The following is a 19,777-nucleotide window of genomic DNA, read 5'->3' on the forward strand; positions in this document are numbered from 1 at the left end:
AAACTAAAAAAAAAAAAAAAAACTATTCTGTGATCAAATTAATCAAAATTGTAAGATATTTTTGGAAAACTGGGACGCCATGTCATCCGGACTAAAGAGGACAAGGACAACCCAAGTTGATATCAGCACTCAGTTCAGAAACCCGCATCTCTGATGGTATGGGGCTGCATGAGTGTGTGTGGCATGGGCAGCTTACACATCTGGGAAGGCACCATCAATGCAGAAAGGTATATAACAAGTTCTAGAACAACATATGCTCCCAATCCAGGTGCCGTCTCTTTCAGGGAAGACCTTGCATTTTCCAACATGACAATGTCAGACCACATACTGTGTCAATTACAACATCATGGCTGCATAGAAGAAATGATCTGGGTACTGAAATTGCCAGCCTGCAGTCCAGATCTTTCACCCACTGAAAACATTTGGCGCATCATAAAGAGGAAGATGCGACAAAGAAGGCCTAAGACATTTGAGCAACTAGAAGCCTGTATTTAGCCCCGTTTCCACCAAAATTACCCGGAACAATTTGTACCAGGAACTTTTTTACAGGAACTTTTCTCCCCCCCAGACCTGCAGCTGTCTGCGTTTCGACCGCGATAAAGTTCCGAGAAGATTAGGCAAATTAGTCCGGTGATGTAGGACTGCGCGTGACTGCTCCTCCAAATCAGTGAAGGACATGTAATCATTTTTAAGTGTACCGATTGAAAGGACTGTTTACATGAGACGTTATCTAAACCGATCTGATGTTTACATGTGATGACTTTCAATCGCAATCATTTTGTCACATGCAGTTTGTCTGCCGCATCAAAAATGTCGCCGCTGTTTTCTCCAGCAGCTGAATATGTTTACTGTAGCCATAGCAACTCTTAACGGCCACCAGGACTAATACAGTATTATTTATATCTATTTGTTGTAAAGTGTAATAATCATCCCAGAGAAAGTTAAAGTAAAAACTGCCCGGGGCAATATACGCTGTGTCATTACTCCAACATTATCTTCATAACTCACGAAATAAAAAGTTTACCCCTCAGAAAAATTCACTTTCCTCTCTTGTCAACATGAGCGCGGCGCGCGCCGTGACGCCGTCACGTCATGTAAGGACACACACTTAAAAGTAATCGGTCAGGTCGTTTACATGGTGAAAAAAAATGAATAACGAGTATGGAAGAGATTCAAGCTGTGCTGCTTTTGCTGGTTATGTATAGGTTTACTAAAGAGGTAATTAACAACGACAGAAAAGAGCACTAATATGCAGATTCAGCAGCATGCAGCATATTCAGAAAGCTTGTAAAGCTAGATTTAAAATGACAATGTATATTATTAACAGCTATTACGGACATTGAACGTGAGATGGCTGAGACGACCACGCGCCACCAGACAGAGAGCAAGACTGATATTTACTGAACGCAGAACGAACCTCGCAAAAGACTTTTAAAAATGCCTGTTGAACTGAAATGCTGCGTGAGCTCAACCAATCAGCATGTTCAGCGCCCAAGTCCCGCCCTCGAAAGTTCCTGAACTTTGAAAAAGTACTACCTCGCGAGCAGGGCCGTTTGGAGGGGGAAATATTTACCCGGAACTTCATTTATACCCTGGTTCCTGCGGTCTAAACACACGAAGTACCACCCAAAGTTCCTAGTTCCTGGGTAAAGTTCCTGTGGTGGAAACGGGGCTTTAGACAGGGATGGGACAACATTCCTATTCCTAAACTTGAGCAACTTGAATCCTTAATCCCCATACTGATATAAAAAGAACAGGGAATGCCACACAGTTGGTAAAGATGGCCTTGTCCTAACTTTTTTGAGTTGTGTTGATGTCATGAAATTTAAAATCAATTTATTTTTCCCTTAAATTGATACATTTTCTCAGTTTAAACATTTGATATGCAATCTATGATGTATTCTAATTAAAATATTGATATTTGAAACTTCCACATCATTGCATTCTGTTTTTATTCACAATTTGTACAGTGTCCCAACTTTTTTAGAAACGGGTTTGTGTGTGTGTGTGTGTGTGTGTGTGTGTGTGTGTGTGTGTGTGTGTGTGTGTGTGTGTGTGTGTGTATATATATATATATATATATATATAAATAAAACACTAGGGGTAACACTTATAATAAGGTGTCATTAGTTAATGTATTAACTAACATGAACTAACAATGAGCAATAGATTTGTGACAGTAAAGTTAGCTAATAAAAATATAGTTGCTCATTGTTTGTTCATGTTAGTTCAAAGTGGCTTATCTAATGCTAAAGGGGGGTCTAATACTATTTCATGCATTCTGACTTATTTACATTGTTAAATAGTTGGATTATCATGCTAAATATGTCTACATTTTCAAAAAATTAATTGGACGTATGATGGAGTATTTTTGTGCCAAATACACTCCTTCAGGATTCAAAAAAGTTTCGGAAAGTTTATTTCAAGTATGGCCCTGTATGACATCATTAAGAGTGGAATTCCTTGTATAGGCATTTTTCCCGGATGAGCATTCGCACATCAACCAAAGCGAGAGCAAGTGCGCCAAAGACAAGCTTTGTTCGGGTTACAGAAGCTGTCGCCAGCCCTGTAAATTAGTTTTTAGACCGTAAAATAAACAATGTCACTAAATAAGTGTGTTTTTGGTTGTGAGGGAAAGATAAGCTTGTTCAGCTTCCCAAAGAATTCAGCATTAAAGGAACAGACAGTGGATGCAGTTTGCTTTTCTGGAGCAGCAACAGAGTTCAGCAAGTGTTTGTTTGTTCCCGGTCATGAGTGAAACTGCATCAAATGTCTGTGTTTTGTTGGCAATCACCACAAATGCATATAATGTACACACCATGAACGTATAGAGTGAATCAGGCGTTAACCAGGGATAATGCCATGATGTATTGTGTGTGTGTGTGTGTGCTTGTGTCTCTTTAATTCCGCCCACTGCACGCTTCCAAAAGCTTGTCTGTTTTCGGAAAATAATTGGTTAAGCGTATCTGTCTTTTATAAGTATGATAAAACTAAACTATGACTAGCTAAACTATAAACTAACTAACTATGACTAATAAATGATGTCAAAGTATTGTTCATTTTAAGTTCATGTTAACGAAAGCAGTTAACTAATGAAAACGTATTGTAAAGTGTTATCTGTTTTTGGAGTTTGGCAGTAAAAACTACTGAAGGTGAAACCGATGTTACCTGAGGCTATCAGAGTATCACTGGAGTCTGTTCTTTCTTTTGTGTCCCTGACATAAAAAGTGAGGTTTGTGGGTTTGGGGGATCTTGCGGCAGGCTTTTGAAGATTTTCCAGATAACCATTTAACCTTTGGAGGGAGTTTTCATTCACTTCCTATAACACAGAAAACAAAACCATGTAAAATCCCTTAAAACTACTATTTATTAGCTAACATTAGTTACCTATTTATTCATCTTAATGGACAACTCCGGTGAGAAATGAACCTAGGGGTAATTAACAGATGGTTACTGAGTAGATCGTTCTCTGGAATGCGTTTTCATGAAAATCGAATGTAAAGAGTTTTATCTTTAAAAACAGATTAGCTTATAACGTTAGTCTATGGGGCACAGGGTAGACACAGGGTAGTGAACTTAAATCGCTAGTTAATACCACTAACAAGGCTCAAAATAGCCTCACACTAACACAGTAGCATAATGAGGGTCCCTACATGCAAACTGAAGCATTGAGAACTTTGTAAGTGTACAAACAGTTTAATAAGAAGATACTTTATAAACACAGTGCCTTACGCGTTTACGGACAGGCGCCATCTTGGAAAACAGTCTCGACGAATCGATCCACGAGCGCTGTTCTAAGTGAGCTGGTTGATAGGAATTAAGTTTGTGAAATGTAATAACATGGACATTTTTATTTTTATTTATTTATTTTCTCTGTCGCGTTCAGTGCTTTCTTCCGGAAACAACGGACCATATGAGATTCCAAGTCACAGTTCATCACTTAGCAGAGCGTTTGTGGCTCGATGAGTCGAGACTGTTTTCCAAGATGGCGCCTGTCCGTGAACGCGTAAGGCACTATGTTTATAAAGTATCTTCTTATTAAACTGTTTGTACTCTTACAAAGTTCTCAATGCTTCGGTTTGCTTGTAGGGACCCTCATTATGCTACTGTGTTAGTGTGAGGCTATTTTGAGCCTTGTTAGTGGTATTAACTAGCGATTTAATTTTACCACCCTGTGTCTACCCTGTGCCCCATAGACAAGCGTTATAAGCTAATCTGCTTTTAGAGATAAAACTCTTTACATTCGATTTTCATGAAAACGCATCCCAGAGAACGATCTAGTCTGTAACCATCTGTTAATTACCCCTAGGTTCATTTCTCACCGGAGTTGTCCTTTATTTCATGCTAATTTCAACATTTACTAATACATTATTAAAATATCAAAAGTATTTTTTGTAAACTTTAGTTAATGCACTGTGAACTAACATGACCAACTGTAATTGTATTATCTAGCATTAACAAAGAATAATAAATACTGTCACACACATGTATTACTCACTGTAAGTTCATGTTTGTGAATAGGAAATACATTAACTAATGTTAACAAATGAGACCTTATTGTAAAGTGCTACTATATACCAAGCATTAGTATCATACCTCTTCATTAAATTGTTAATGCATATAATAATATATTATTATTTCATTATTATTACTCTCTCTCTTGGATGCTGGCCAAAGAAATCAGGGTGTACTGCGAAGTAAAAGGGCCGCAGGGCATTAATGGCATCCGCTCCTGAGAGACTCCTCCTCTGAATGATACGAGCAGAAACGCTTCTACCACCAAGCCTGTAAGAATGAGAATTATATTATTGGCTGAAAAAATGAGGACAGCAATAATTAAACATTGTACATTTTCTATGCAGCTGTCTATGTGGACTATAATAGTATACATTTTCTTCCCTACCTTTTTTTAATATGGATAAACGTACCTAATATAGCGCAGGAAGGTGGTCACATACATCACGTTACTTACTTCTGGCAAGAGAAATCAAGGCACATGAGAAAGGAAAAGCATTACAGACTTTAGCATCTTCAACAGGTCAAAGTCAGAGGACAAAGATTATACATTACATTGCATGCATGCAGGATCATTTCATTATTCCCAAATAAACACGATCTTGTGGTATGGTCAGTCACCAAGGCTGGATTTATTTGATCAAAAACACAATTTTTTTTTACATATTTTATATATATTTAATTTATTTCTGTGATGAAAAATGTCCAGCAGCCAAAACAACAGGCCAAAAGTTTGGACATATTACTATTTGTAATGTTTTTGAAAGAGGTTTCTTCTGCTCATCAAGCCTGCATTTATTTGATCAAAAATACAGATTTTTTTTTTGGATATATTATTACAATTTTAAATATTTGGTTTTCAATTTATTATACTTTGAATCATCATTTATTTCTGTGATGCGAAGCTGAATTTTCAGGATCGTTACTCCAGTCTTCAGTGTCACATGACCCTTCAGAAATCATTCTAATATTCTGATGTATTATAAGTGTTGGAAACAGTTCTGCTGCCTAATATATTTGATGAACAAAAGGTTCAAAAAGAACTGCATTTATTCCAAATAAAAACATATTTTCAAATAATATAAATCTCTCAATTTTTATCAATTTAACACACCCCTACAGAATAGAATTATTGATTTATTTGAAAAAAAGAAAAAAAAAAAATTACTGACCCCAAATTAATGAACAGTAGTGTATATTGTTGTTACAAAAGATTTCTATTTTTACATTTGCTTTTTTTTTTTTTTTTTTTTTTTACTTTATATTCATCAAAGTATTATAAAAAGTATCACAGGTTATGAAAAAAATATTAAGCAGCAGAACTGAATCATCATATAATGATTTCTGAAGGGTCATGTGACACTGAAGACTGGCGTAACAATCCTGAAAATTCAGCTTTGCATCACAGAAATAAAATATCACTTAAAGTATAATAAATTGAACCCCAATTATTTTAAATTGTAATAATATATCACAATTAGGCATGTGCCGATTTTCGGTAATGTGATATATCACGATAATGAATATTGTAAATAATAATATATTAACAATTATTAATTTTTTTATAATGCACTTAAGGATACTTTGCCCATCAACCGTATAAATGCTCAACACCGCTATTCTGCGTCAAAGGGACACGCGCTCAGATGTAAACAAGCCCAACGTACGTTTGCACATGACTGAACGGGTGAAGGAGACGGGCTGAATGAAGTGCCGCTCAGTGACAGCAGAGGGCGCTGATGGAACGGCAGAATGCAGCGCTTACCCCGGAAACCACGCAAACAAAAGTGAAGAAGAAAACCGCTAGTGAAGAAGTTTTTAAAACAGCCATTCGTTTTTTTGTAATCTCAATGTTATTCATCACTAGCCTGGATGCCAGCCAAACTTAGCCCCGCCCACAACATTTTTAGGTCGGGCAGTTCGGTCTGGCCTCGCTCTATAGAGGAGTAATTATCCCCGAACAGAAACTGTTCGGACCAATGAAATCATCAGGACCGGCTTTAGACGATGACGGACAGATGATCAACAATAATGTGATCATACACGTCATCAAAGGGGCTTGGATTATATTTGTTCAAATCTTAAACAGAGAGCTTGTTTGTATATGCATTCACCTTCACAATTTCTCTCAGAAACGATGATCATATTGGGTAAGTATTCTGTGTATCATTAAATTCTTTAATTTTTTTACAACACCGGCAAAGATCGTTTATTCCAGCGCACGTGCAGACAGGGTTGCCAAGTTTTTACAACAAAACCCGCCAACTACTAGCCCTAAACAATAGCTTCTCGGGCGGTTATCCGGGGAAAAAAATGGTGTTTGGGGGGGGTAAAATGTGTGTTATTTTGGCAAGGTTGCCTGCTAAAATTCACATTCATGACATGGGTCTATATATCACATAATAGGACATAGAAAACAACCTGCCGGAAAAAAAAAAACACGGACTTGGCAACAGTGCATTTGAGCTCTGTTAAAGTCGCTTCGTTGCTCTGATTGGTTGTAGGTCTATCCAATTGATGTCTTTCCTGGTTCGGTTGAAACCATAGACTGTAAAAAAAATATGGACGTAGTGTCCGTGACGTCACCCATAGGATTCCGATAAGCCGTTCTGAAGCTTAAAGTAGGGGCGAGCCGGGCGTCGCCATCTTGTGAGCGAGTCATCGCGTGTCACTCCCAGATAACAGAAAATGGGCAAAACGGCGGGATGTGCACAGAGCTGAGGTGACGCAATGACTATAGACGGCAGATAAATGACTATCCACTTGTAACCACGCCCTTAATTATGCAGAACTTTAAGGCTTTATATAACGTAAACGGAAAAAAATTTCACCCCCCTCACAGTTGTCATGAAGATCAAAAATAGCCTTTAGGCCATAACCACAATTTGTACCAGGCTGTAAACATGTTTTTTTTCTGCTGTAAAGTTGAGAATTTTAACATGGGGCTCAATGAGATTCTGCTCCCTTCTGGAGCCTGCCTCTAGCGACCAGTTAAGGCATTACAGTTTACGTTACTTCCGTATTGGCTTCAAGAGAGATCGCGGGAGGTTGCCGCTTGGTTGAAACACGCCCCATAATCACAGCCCAATGGAGCAGTTTCTATATTCTGACTAGAATTGAGTATGACCACGTCAGGCTAATTCATCACAGGCTCAGCACCAAATATTTAATACTTAAAGACTTAATAGGCTATTTATTTTCAAACTTAAACATTATGTTTTAATCTGTACTACAACATGCCCTAATGATTAGAATTTTTTGGATTATTTGTCCAAAAGACATATGACTTCATTAGTAAACATGTTAATTTATTATTACCAAACTGACAATGAAAAATACTTATAAAGAATTCTTAGTATCTATTCTAAGTAATGTTAATTTCTTAGTTACTGTTTAATAACAAAATAACTTTTTTAATGGACCTAAGATAAAACTAACAATGATCAGTATTTCTTAAAGCTCCACTGTGTAACTTTTTTAGTTTATTCTTAGCTAAAAACACTTAGTTCTTTCAAAAATATATGTGCTCATTAATGTATACTTACTTCTTTCAAGTAATAAAGTATTCTCGTAAGTTTATAATATACCATTGAAAATACATACAGGTGAGGGGTTTGAATGCCGGTCGCCGGTTGAAAGTACATTAGCCAAAGAGGGACATACCCATAAATTCAAGCTTCACCTTTCGCGTTTTAACACTCGATGGCACTGTCACTACTCGATCCGTGCCGGAAACACGATTTGTTCTGTGCATGCGCGAAAACGTACTTTTGCCGCTACTTCCTGTCATCGCCAAAGTTTTTTGCGACAACTGTGTCACTTTAAAAAAATATATATATTATTATAATTTTTTTATTGAACAAATACAAAAGCAAACAGCCACAGTTCAAAAAGGATTCCACAACAACAACAAAACAAATATAAACAATAGACCGAGGCAGCAAAATGAATAAAACAAACAAATACATAATTAAATAATAAAAAAAGAAAACTATATATAAAAAAAGGAAACTATAAAAAAAGCAAAAAAAAAAAAAAAAAAACAACAACAACATTGAGCCAGGGGGGACATGCAATTTAAAGTAGCCTAAATTCAAGACATTCAAGAGAGTGAGACAGTGAAAAATATGCCAATGCCTTTTTTTTTTTTTTTTACATTATAAAAAGGTAAAAATACTTCTTGCACCGCGTAGAGGACTTTAAAGCTTTGGCATTGCTGGAAGAAAAGACAGTATATAAATAGCATTTCAGATCTTTACAAAAAATAATAAAGAAAGGTTTAACAGACAATTTTTTTTTTTTGCACTTGAGTATAAAAAAAAAACTTAGCTAGAAAAATAAATATATTTATAAGAAAAAAACTTGTCTTTAAGACTCTTGTCAGAGTTAAAAAAAATACAAATGGGACATCCTTAAACTCCAAATAAAAATTGTCTAAGAGAGAAACACATAGGCTACAAACAAACTAAATTTCTTCCAAAAAAAAAAAAAAGTAACTACATGAAAACAATCCCAAAAAGGTGAGGGACAGACTCATCTTCCACTCCACAAAAGCAGCAAAGGGGATCCATCTCAGGAAACATGTTTTTGATATAAATAAATTGTCCCGTGTGTTTCTTAAATGCAGACATTTGTATTCTTTATATTGTAGACAAGTATGCTGAAGTAGTACATATCTTTAAAAAATGAAATATTGAATGCAAACAAAAACATCTGTATTTCCCAAATGGGGTCAAGCAAGTGTAAACTATTTAATCAATGTAATTAGTGCCACATAATAATAACCGTGGAATATATAGTCTACATTTTTATTTTCCAGGTGAGGTCTCGTAAATGTGGAGACTATTATAAAGATTTTATTTAACTATAGGCTATATGGTATAAAAGCATCAAAACAACTACTTTAAGCTTAAGACTCGCTGCTAATTTGTTGTTTTTTGGTTACATCTTGTAAAGCATTTTGTAATTTGCATTTGAATATCCCTCTTCTAGTTTTACAAGGGTTTGATAGATGTTAAATGTACAAATCAGTTTTTAAGGAACTTCATCACTGTTAGTGATTATTCAATTAAGGTTTATGGGAAACGATTAGCACTTGTATTTCACCAACTGTGTAATATTTCTGTCACTAAGGAAAGTAAAGAGCTGGATGATGTCTTAAATTGTAAGTATGATGGGTAAATATTATATTGACAAAGCAAGATAGGCCTATACCTACCTTAATTTCAAACCTAACTGCAAAGTATTTGCTTATGATTAATGTTATGTTTAAATCCAGGTAAGCATGAGGACGAGAAAGTTCCCAATTCTCAAAGTTTTATTCAGCCCACAAGCAGGACAAACAAACCAACAGTGCCAGATGGTTACGTGATTGACAGCAGGTGCAACCTCTCTTCCATTCTTATGATACCCTTTTTATAGGTAACAACCGTAACAACATGTGAACTATAGCGCCATCTCCTGGCAAATACACAAACACAACAATTAACAATTATTATCAACTCTTCAAAAAATCCCATCCAATAAAAAATAAATAAAAAAAACCCTTGAAAACGTGTTATAGAATATTATAGTTTTTTTTGTGGTAAATTGTAATTTATCTTTATTTTCTTCTTTGTATAACCACATATTCATTGTTCTTTATTGTTTATTTTGTATTGATTTATAATTATGCAATAAATAACAAACTATCGCGGTACGGATCGAGTGGTAGTAATTCAAATAACTGCCGTAAATTGCTTTGCCATGTCAAATAGGAAGTAGAAACATTTTCGCGCACGCGCAGAACAAATCGTGTTTCCGGTACGGATCGAGTAGTGACAGGTACCGTGTCGAATGTGAAGAGGGGGATTGCCATGTTAATCTTGGACTAAATCGGCCACCGTAGGAGTTAAAGCGAAATCAGAATTGAGAGGAACAGAAACTATTATTCACTGGATGGTCATATACCTTTTCACCGCTAGATGGGGGGAAATATCACACAGTGTAGCTTTAACTAACATTACCAAAAACATTATACTTTCTGTAACAAATGTAGCTATTGCTCAATCTAAGTTAATGCATTAAATAATGAGACCTTATTGTAATTTGTTACCTGTTGTTCTTTATAGCCTAATTCTTTTGCACTTTAATCTGTTTGAAAAATGTACTTTTACAGCTCTGAAAAAAATTAAGAGACCACTTAACATTGATTTCTCTTCATTTTTTCCAGAGCTGTATATATTTTTAGTGCATTGTATTATTGTATTTAACAATTCAGTTATTTTTGTTATTACAAAAATAGTTCTTAAAGCTGTTATGCTATGACAACACTTTTTTTGCAACTTATTCCAATATCGTGATAATATCGTATACCGTGATAAAAGCTTCGCAATTAATCGCAACATGAAAAATTGATATCGGCACATGCCTAATCACAATATTACATTTTTTCTGTATTTTTGATCCAATAAATGAGGCTTGATGCGCAGAAGAAACTTCTTTCAAAAACATTACTAATAGTAATGTGTCCAAACCTTTGGCCTGTACTTATATATTTAAACAAAATAATACAAAAAAACATTTACACCTTCATCCTGTTCAAAAGGTTTCCAGATCATCCAGAGGACGACATACATTATTTAGAATCAATGGCTCACAAACTTTTAATGGTTATTTTAAATAAATTCAGCTTTTTATAAATAAAAAAAAGAAAAGAAAAAGTATGTAAAATATCTTATTCAGGACAGCACTAAATAAAAAAAAATAAAATAAAAAAAAAGTGCATGATCTTTTTTATCTTGTTCAAATTATTCACATTTTCACAGATTCTGCAAGCGATTCACATACTTTTTCTTGCAACTATATATGGCAATTACACACACACACACAAAAAAAAGATAGCTTTACCTACTTTTTGTTTAAGCTTTAAGGTAAATGGCATGGATGAGGTTCACAAACAAAAAAATTCAGAAATATATGGAATATTATGAATGTATTATTCTCAAAGACCTGGTACACACACTACCATATAATCATACACAAATGCAGTGCTTCCAACCTGCAACTAATTCGTTTAATGCATTATATATTATAAGGATGCAATGGTTGAACGACAATAAAGGCTTGACTGGACTCAGGTCAGGTGCAGACATGGTGTGTTCTTGACCTAAATAACGTTACTGTGAATAGTGTATAATCACAGTCCTCGTTAATCACAGTCCTCTTATTTTGATACAAATACAAACAACACAACAACGAGAAACGTTTCCTCCCTAAGATAGCATACTACTTACACTTTAGAGCCATTTGATTTAATCAGCATTCTATACACTCAAGTCAACACATATACACTGATCAACACTGTAAACAAGGACAAACAACTCTGCGCTATTAAAATACAACAGTTCCAGACCTAATCGGCAACACACAAATTCATGTCAGCATGAGATAAAATAATAATAATTATCCAAAACACAATACAATTATTTACCTATGTTTATGCACTCTTACATGTTCGCTGTGGTTAAAACACGAACTTGAACTCATGTAACAGTTACTCCATTCAGGCAGGCCTACTCCTTCAGACAGGAGTAATCAATTGCAAGAGCCGGAGCCGCTTCATTGAGCCAGGCAGAACTAATCATCAGTCCATCTTCAGCTCTGGCGCCATCTATTGGTTATTTTGCGATCTTTCTTTCTTTCTTTCTTTCTTTCTTTCTTTCTTTCTTTCTTTCCTTCTTTCTTTCTTTCTTTCTTTCTTTCTTTCTTTCTTTCTTTCTTTCTTTCTTTCTTTCTTTCTTTCTTTCTTTCTTCACTTGAACACATTAAAATGCATTAATGCTGCATTTCAGCCCCCCCCCCCCTTTTTTCCGTTTCACTGACTGTAGGCATGAGGCCAAAATATGAGATGATGTCTTGATATCCACGTGTTATTATTGTTTCATTTACCCATTAGTGGGATTAATATTTGTTTATCTATTGTTGTTTGTATTTATTTACACTATATCACCTTTGAACATCTGTGAGTTGTGGTATCTGGCACCAAGATGTTAGCAGCAGATCCTTTAAATCCTGTAAGTTGCGAGGTGGGGCCTCATGGATTGGACTTGTTTGTTCGGCACATCCCACAGGCGCTCAATTGGATTGAGATCTGGGGAATTTGGAGGCCATGTCAACACCTGAAACTTATTGTTGCGCACCATATAGTCTATCATCCCTTAACCATTTTTGCTTTGTGGCAGGACGCATTATTTTGCTGAAAGAGGCCACAGCCACCAGGAATACCATACCCAAAATGCAATAAACTGTGACACACTGTGTATTCTGACACCTTTCTGTCAGAACCAGTATAAACTTCTTGAGCAATTTGAGCTACAGTATAGCTCATCTGTTTGATTGGACCACTTTTGATCAATACTGAGCACTTCAACCCGGAAACACCCCACAAGAGCTGCAGTTTTGGAGATGCTCTTTATTTTGTGCTTATCACCGCTTTGCCTCCCTCACACGAGCCCCATTGTTTCAGTGCCCCTGTTTGAATGCTATTTCTCACAGAAACTTGCTGTTGTAACACATTGCAATGTGCCAATAACAGGAATACTTGTTGAGAACACTGTAAACCTGCGAGTTAAAGAAGGAAAATGCTGTAAGAATGAAGTAACACTTAGTTTTATTTCTGTTCATTCCATAATACTGTGACTGTCAGCAGGTGTAACTAAAGAGCATAGCCAGTGGCATGCTGCAGGCGAACATGTCATGCTCCGGGGTCGCCCGACATCTTGACTGCATATCTCGGTAGGGTCAGAACAGATCTGGTCACTCTTCAATAACCAGAGCATGACTCACAAATCAGATATTTTCTGATACGGCACCTGCACTGTTGCAGAGACAATGTCCGCATACGTGACTGGACCCTGAGTGAGAACTCAGTCCTTTTGCTCACACTTGCTAGGGCCCTGCACCCGATCGACTTGAGCCAGAGAGCTAAGATGATATCTCTGTGTGTCTAGTAAACCCTCAGGACACCCATAGCGATGCAATACTATTCAGATCAAAGAGATGGACTAGACATTTCATTGTGTTATAGGTTTATATATATATATATATATTTATATGCACATGGTCTGCAACAATGCTTAGGAAAGTGGTAACATCAGTAACATCCACATGGATGGTGGATGTTAAGGTTTTCCAGCAGAACAATACTCAAAGCATCACACTGCCTCCAATTGCTTACCTTCTTCCCACCTGAAACTCATTTTTGTGCACCTCAAACCATTCCTGAACCATTTTTGCTTTGTAGCAGGGCGCATTATCCTGCTGAAAGAGGCCACAGCCACCAGGGAAAACGTACCAGCCTTTGCTCCCCACGTGCATCAATGAGCCTTGGCCACCCATGACCCTGTTGCCGGTTCACGAATGTTCCTTCCACTTTTGATAGATACTGACCACTACAGATCGGTGACACTCTACAAGAGCTGCAGTTTTGGAGATGCTCTCTGACCCAGTCGTCTAGCCATCACAATTTGGCCCTTGTTAAACTCACTCAAATCCTTACGCTTGCCCATTTTTCCTGCTTCTAACAAATCAACTTTGAGGACAGAATGTTTACTTGCTGCCTAGTATATCCCACCCACTAACAGGTGCTGTAATGAAGAGATAATCAGTGTTATTCACTGCCGTGGCAAAAATAGTATGCCTGATTGGTGTAGGAATTTCACAAATACGCTACTGTAGATAAAGTAACATAACACGGAATAGCCTTCCCCAACTTGCAGACAGCTTTTTTACAGGAAGAAAAGTCAGTGTTATTCCACTCAATTTGAATGGCTTTAAACATGCAGTTCATGAGTTGAAAAATGTCTCCCAGTTCCAAATATCCACTATAGGGTACAAATCTGGACCCTGACCAGGCCAACACATGAGCCTGATGGACTTGTTCTCAAGCCACTTCTTGGTTGGGTAGTTTGGGCAGGAGCTCAGCTAAAATGGCTCCACATACAGTCTCTTCCTCCCTGCTTGACTGTTATGATGCATCTTTTTATTATATTTCTCAGCAGCAACACCACTCCAGAGCATCACCATGTAACTCATGTTTCATTGTGATTCATCAATCCACACATCTCTGCTGAACCATTCAGAATTAAACTTCCCATATTCTGCCAAAAAACGTAATTCTGTCTTTGATGTTTTTCTGAGAAAGCAAAGGCTTTTTTCAGTAACTCAGCCCATTTTTTTTCACACACACACACACACACACACACACACACACACACACACACACACACACACACACACACACACACACACACACACACACACACACACACACACACACACACACACACACACACACACACACACACACACACACACACACACACACACACACACACACACACACACACATGTTTGTTTTTGTGACATATGGGGACATTCCATATAGGCGTAGCAAATGGTTTTTATACTGTACAAACCATATTTTCTATCCCCTTACACTGCCCCTACCCCTAAACCTACCCATCACAGGAAACATTCTGCTTTTTTACTTTCTAAAAAAAAATCATCCTGTACGATTTATAAGCATTTTGAAAAACGAGGACATGGCCAATGTCCTCATATTGCACCCTCTCCTTGTAATACCAATGTCATACCCATGTCATTATACACATTTGTGTCCTCATATGTCACATGAAAACATGCCCACACACACACACACACACACACACACACACACACACACACACACACACACACACACACACACACACACACACACACACCATTTCCTTTTGAACAGGGGAGGTTAAGATTAAGATGAGGTATCCACCAGAGGGAGCAAGTACTAAACTTTTACTGAATTTATTGTTTTTTTTTTTATTTCGTACACTCAATTTTAAAGTAGTACACAATTAGCAAAACCTTACACTCAAGAAGGAAAACATCAGCCCATATTTGCACAACTATAAGCACATTGTCAACCGCACACTCGTTACAAAACTCTACACACAGTGACTTGCAAAACACTAAACACAGTTAACATACATTACACACAAAAATCTATCATGAAGTCATTTCCTTGCAATACCAAAGCACTGACTGTCAAATTACCACACCGTCCAACCAATTGGTTCAACACAGTCATCAGCTGTGCGAACACAGCAGGTGAGGTCATCGGTCTTCAAGCACAATGGAAAGAGTCAGAGAAAGAGTAAGATGAGGAGGAGAACGAGGATAAGCCCTGTGACCAGATGGAGGTCAAGACGTTTCTTTCCAAGGTGTGTTGCTAATGACAACATTGCCTGCGCTGTTGATGAAAATCTCTGGCCAGATCCAGCTAGGCGAAGAGACAATGTCTAGGTTTTTATTTTTTACAGTAAGCTTACAGTACAATATGTAAAGTGACATTTTGTTACAGTATTATAAACGTCCATGTAAACATTTTAGGCATGTTGAACTGAATGAGTTTCTTCAGTCTGCAACATTAGTCGTGTGTAGTGTTTGGTGGATTCACATTATATTTGTACATTGTTGATGGTAGCCTACTCTAATCATAGGAAAGCAGAAGTGCTAAGAGTGTTTTAGGTTTATCACAGCGGAGTGTAACTCGTGCAAAGAGAGTATAGTAATGTGAAACGTGTGTGTTTCATGTCTGCTTGGATACTCATCAAGATGGACATGTTGACATACGGTACTTTTTGTGTGAGTTTGTCCGTTCATGCGCAAGACTTGAAAGAGAACTCAATATTTGCGCGCAGTGAGACGTGTGCGCGCTCTCGGATGAGTGCAGAGACAGATCTTCACACAGCGCGCCCGCGCACCCTCTCATTCGCGTCTTCTGGCGAATATACCCGAGTGATGATAGAGAAATGACTGGTCACATGACAGCACTCGCATGCATTGAACACAGTTTACAAAGAGAGACCATTTTGCCCGTTTTTTTTTATTATCGCTGTTGTAGGCCCTATCACTGAGGAGCCAGCATGTGTATCCATCGACAGAAACATACATAAAAGCATGTTTTTCAAGTTACAACCCATATTACAGTTTTTCTCAATTGCTTAAACACTATTTCTGAAACCTTGCTCCATTTTCTGAAACCATTAAACACAAAACCTCCTCTTCAAGCACTATTCACAAAACCTCTGGCTCCTCTTGCAAAATGAAACTTTCGCCTCAAAACAGTTTTACCTGTGTTCAAAATCAAACACTGCTCTCAAATCATAAACAAAGTGATCAAAATGATAAACACTATCAAGCAATCAGTAAACAATACAGCAAAAAATAGAAAACACATTGTTCAAAACATAGTTCTCAGGCAGAAGTACATTTTTAATCTTAAAACAAATTTAATATTTTCTGTCATTGTCTTGTGATCATGGTAGCTCAAAATTGGTCTAAAATTATTACTACTCTGCTTTGCTTTGCAATTTTTTGTTCTTACTCTTGCTTGTAGCCCTATTTTTACCAACTCATTCTCATGAAATGCATATACATCACAAATTGTATTTATTGTGCGATTTATACAGCACAATTATTTTTTTTTATGTGATATGATTTGCATTGTCACCCCATTGGGTAGGTTGAGTTGTTTGGAGTATGTGCACATAACACAATATAAAGTACATATAATAAGCACACGAAAACTTTTGGCATATAAATCGCACGATAAATACAATTTGTGCTATAGATATGCATTTTCATTAGATTAGGCTGATTTTTACAGTACTGTACTCTGCATCTCACAAACTTGTCCTTTGTTCTTTGTTGATATGAACCTGCAACCAGTCAAAATCTATTGAGCAGTCAGTAGCCTACTGTAAACAAATGGAAAGCAACATGTTCAGGGCAATACGATTTGTTAATTGTACAGTATACAGCCTACAATGCACTGTACTTATATTGGTTGTGTCTCATCATTTGAAACAGGTTAAATCAGTTTTGAGTGGTTGTGTTCAATCAATGACATTGTGTTCTCCATTTGTATTTGATTGTTGCCACTTGTGTTAACCCGTATGAAGGCATGTGCATTAGAGAGCAGTATGTGTCTTGACAATGAGAATGTGTTTAGAGTTTTGCTGAAAAGTCTAAGTGAGATCTGCAAATTGTGTTTTACCATGTGAAATAGTTTAAGGTATTGAAAACAGACAGCACAATTAGCTAAAAGAGTTCAGGCAACTAATAAATTTGTTCAGCCGATGGGTTTTAGTGTTTTAGCAATTGAGAAAAACTGTAAAGATGCGTCATCATCAGATGTGAGACGAACCTTGGTACAAGTGCGTACTGGCGCCTTTTACACGGCACTCCCGCTCACGTCAGACAGCACCCCGGTTGGGAAACGCTGGTAAAAGGCAACAGCAACAAATAACATTTGAGAAGGAAACTGTACTTTATTATTATTTGTTTAACTGTAATTATTTGTTTGACCTTTTGTGTGACCTTTAAAATGTTTTATATAATTTACTAATATAATTAGTAGCACAATTTGATAAAACATTCTCATTTTAAATGAAGAAAAAAATCCACACAATCATTTTCTTTTACTTTTATTATTGTACATGTTAATTTCCAATCCACTTCTGCTCAGTTTACCTTCATTACGAAAATATTATATGTAAAATATTACATTTATGTCATTAATATCATGTCATTGCAAATAAATCCACCGTAGGCTACTTACCTGTCCAATGAGAATTCAGTCCGCTGATGTGATTTACTAAAACTCAGCCAAATAATTCGTCTCATATAATACACCAAATAATACACCTCATATTGAACCAAACTCACTCCACACACTTCATCTGTCATCTGCAGACACAAGTTATTTTTTAGTCATATGTTTGTGATGGGAAAGCTGAATCCTCTCTCTCGATCAACTGACAGGTGTGTGAACGGTGTCGTTGAGTGTGATGAGGTGAGACCCTGGTGTTGTGAAGAAGCCGTACCCTTTCACCACGGCGGCCTGATTCACAACACCAGCTGCCCTGCCCCATCATAAAGGTCTAAACACATCATTCATCGCCATTCTCCTCCACCACGATCCCCCTGTCAGTCAAGAAAAGAAAAAAAAGCATCACATATGCACCCCTGACTGGTTCCACTACATCAGACTTAAACTAAAGACACCTGGCGCCTGATCACCTTATTGTAATATTTTAAACATTTTCTGTCATTTATTAAGCATTTTCTATCCTACCAGTTTGAAAAGTTTTGTATTGTCAAAACAGCTTAAACATGAATTATATTGAATAGCAATACATTTATACAATCTGTATGAAATAACTTTAGTTACATTTCTAGCCAGACACAAAAAAGTCATACAACAGGAAAATATCCAATACAAGTTAATAAGTGTTACAATTAATGGTAACACTTTTACAATAAGGTCTCGTTTGTTAACAATAATGTATTAACTAACAATGAGCAATATAGCCATAATTTTATAAATATAATAACAATATTAATTAACCATTGTTAATGTTGCTGAATAAAAATGGTCATGTTCATGTTAGTTTACAGTGAATTATCTAATGTTAACAGATACATATTTTGAGCTTAAAAAAGGTGTAAATGCTGAGATTAACATTAACTAAGATTAATAACTACATGCTGTAGAAGTATTGTTAGTTCATATTCGTATAACTAATGTGAACAAATGAAACCTTATTATATGGTTAAATTATTAATTGGTCAAATGATTCATATTATATAATAAATATTACTAAAATGAACAGAAGTGAAAGGACTATATCATTTTAAATTAAAGTGTTATGTGAAAGTATTATCAAACTGCCCTCCAAAAAAAATATGACTCGTATAGGTCATTTTTCAGTAATAAATATTATTAAAATGAATCATTTTAAATCAAAATTAAAGTGTTATGTGAAAGTATTATCAAACTGCCCTTCAAAAAAATATGACTCCTATAGGTCATTTTTCAACCACCCTATTAAGACCTATATTTACGCTTTAAAGTCATGCGCCCTCTAGCTGGCGTAAAAATAATGGCAGTGTTGCGTTACGTCTGACGTCATGAACGACTGTCGGTACAAATCAAAATGCTTGTTCATTTTAATGCAATGTGTGGACTTTTAACCACCATTTGTCCTATTTCCATTTAGCACAAATATTTCTTTTAATTTACAACTAGACCCACCCCATCCGTGAACCTACCCAGTGATTTATAGTGCATACACACTTTATGAGCACGTGTTGCCTGGGATCGAACTCACGATTGCAAGTGTTTTTTTGTAATACAAATGAATAAGCACATAATTATATG

The 19,777-nt window shown here is 36.5% G+C and overlaps 1 protein-coding gene across 4 annotated transcripts in view; it reads right to left on the reverse strand.

The window, feature by feature from the left end:
- The window catches only part of tcaim (T cell activation inhibitor, mitochondrial), an 87,115-nt gene that overhangs the window by 38,230 nt on the left and 29,108 nt on the right, over positions 1 to 19,777 (reverse strand). The window contains exons 1-4 of one of the 4 annotated variants that reach the window (XM_067449202.1): positions 11,987 to 12,122; positions 4,929 to 4,974; positions 4,653 to 4,785; positions 3,169 to 3,319 (exon numbers count right to left, since the gene is read on the reverse strand). In XM_067449202.1, coding sequence (XP_067305303.1) covers positions 3,169 to 3,319; positions 4,653 to 4,785; positions 4,929 to 4,960 — 316 coding nt within the window. In that variant the 5' untranslated portion in view covers positions 4,961 to 4,974; positions 11,987 to 12,122. Of the gene's footprint in view, positions 1 to 3,168; positions 3,320 to 4,652; positions 4,786 to 4,928; positions 4,975 to 11,986; positions 12,123 to 19,777 lie in introns of those variants that run through there. The other 3 variants (XM_067449199.1, XM_067449200.1, XM_067449201.1) reach the window with 3 other exon arrangements.

This window comes from Pseudorasbora parva, chromosome 7 (genome assembly GCF_024679245.1).
Source record: "Pseudorasbora parva isolate DD20220531a chromosome 7, ASM2467924v1, whole genome shotgun sequence".
Classification (NCBI taxonomy): domain Eukaryota; kingdom Metazoa; phylum Chordata; class Actinopteri; order Cypriniformes; family Gobionidae; genus Pseudorasbora; species Pseudorasbora parva.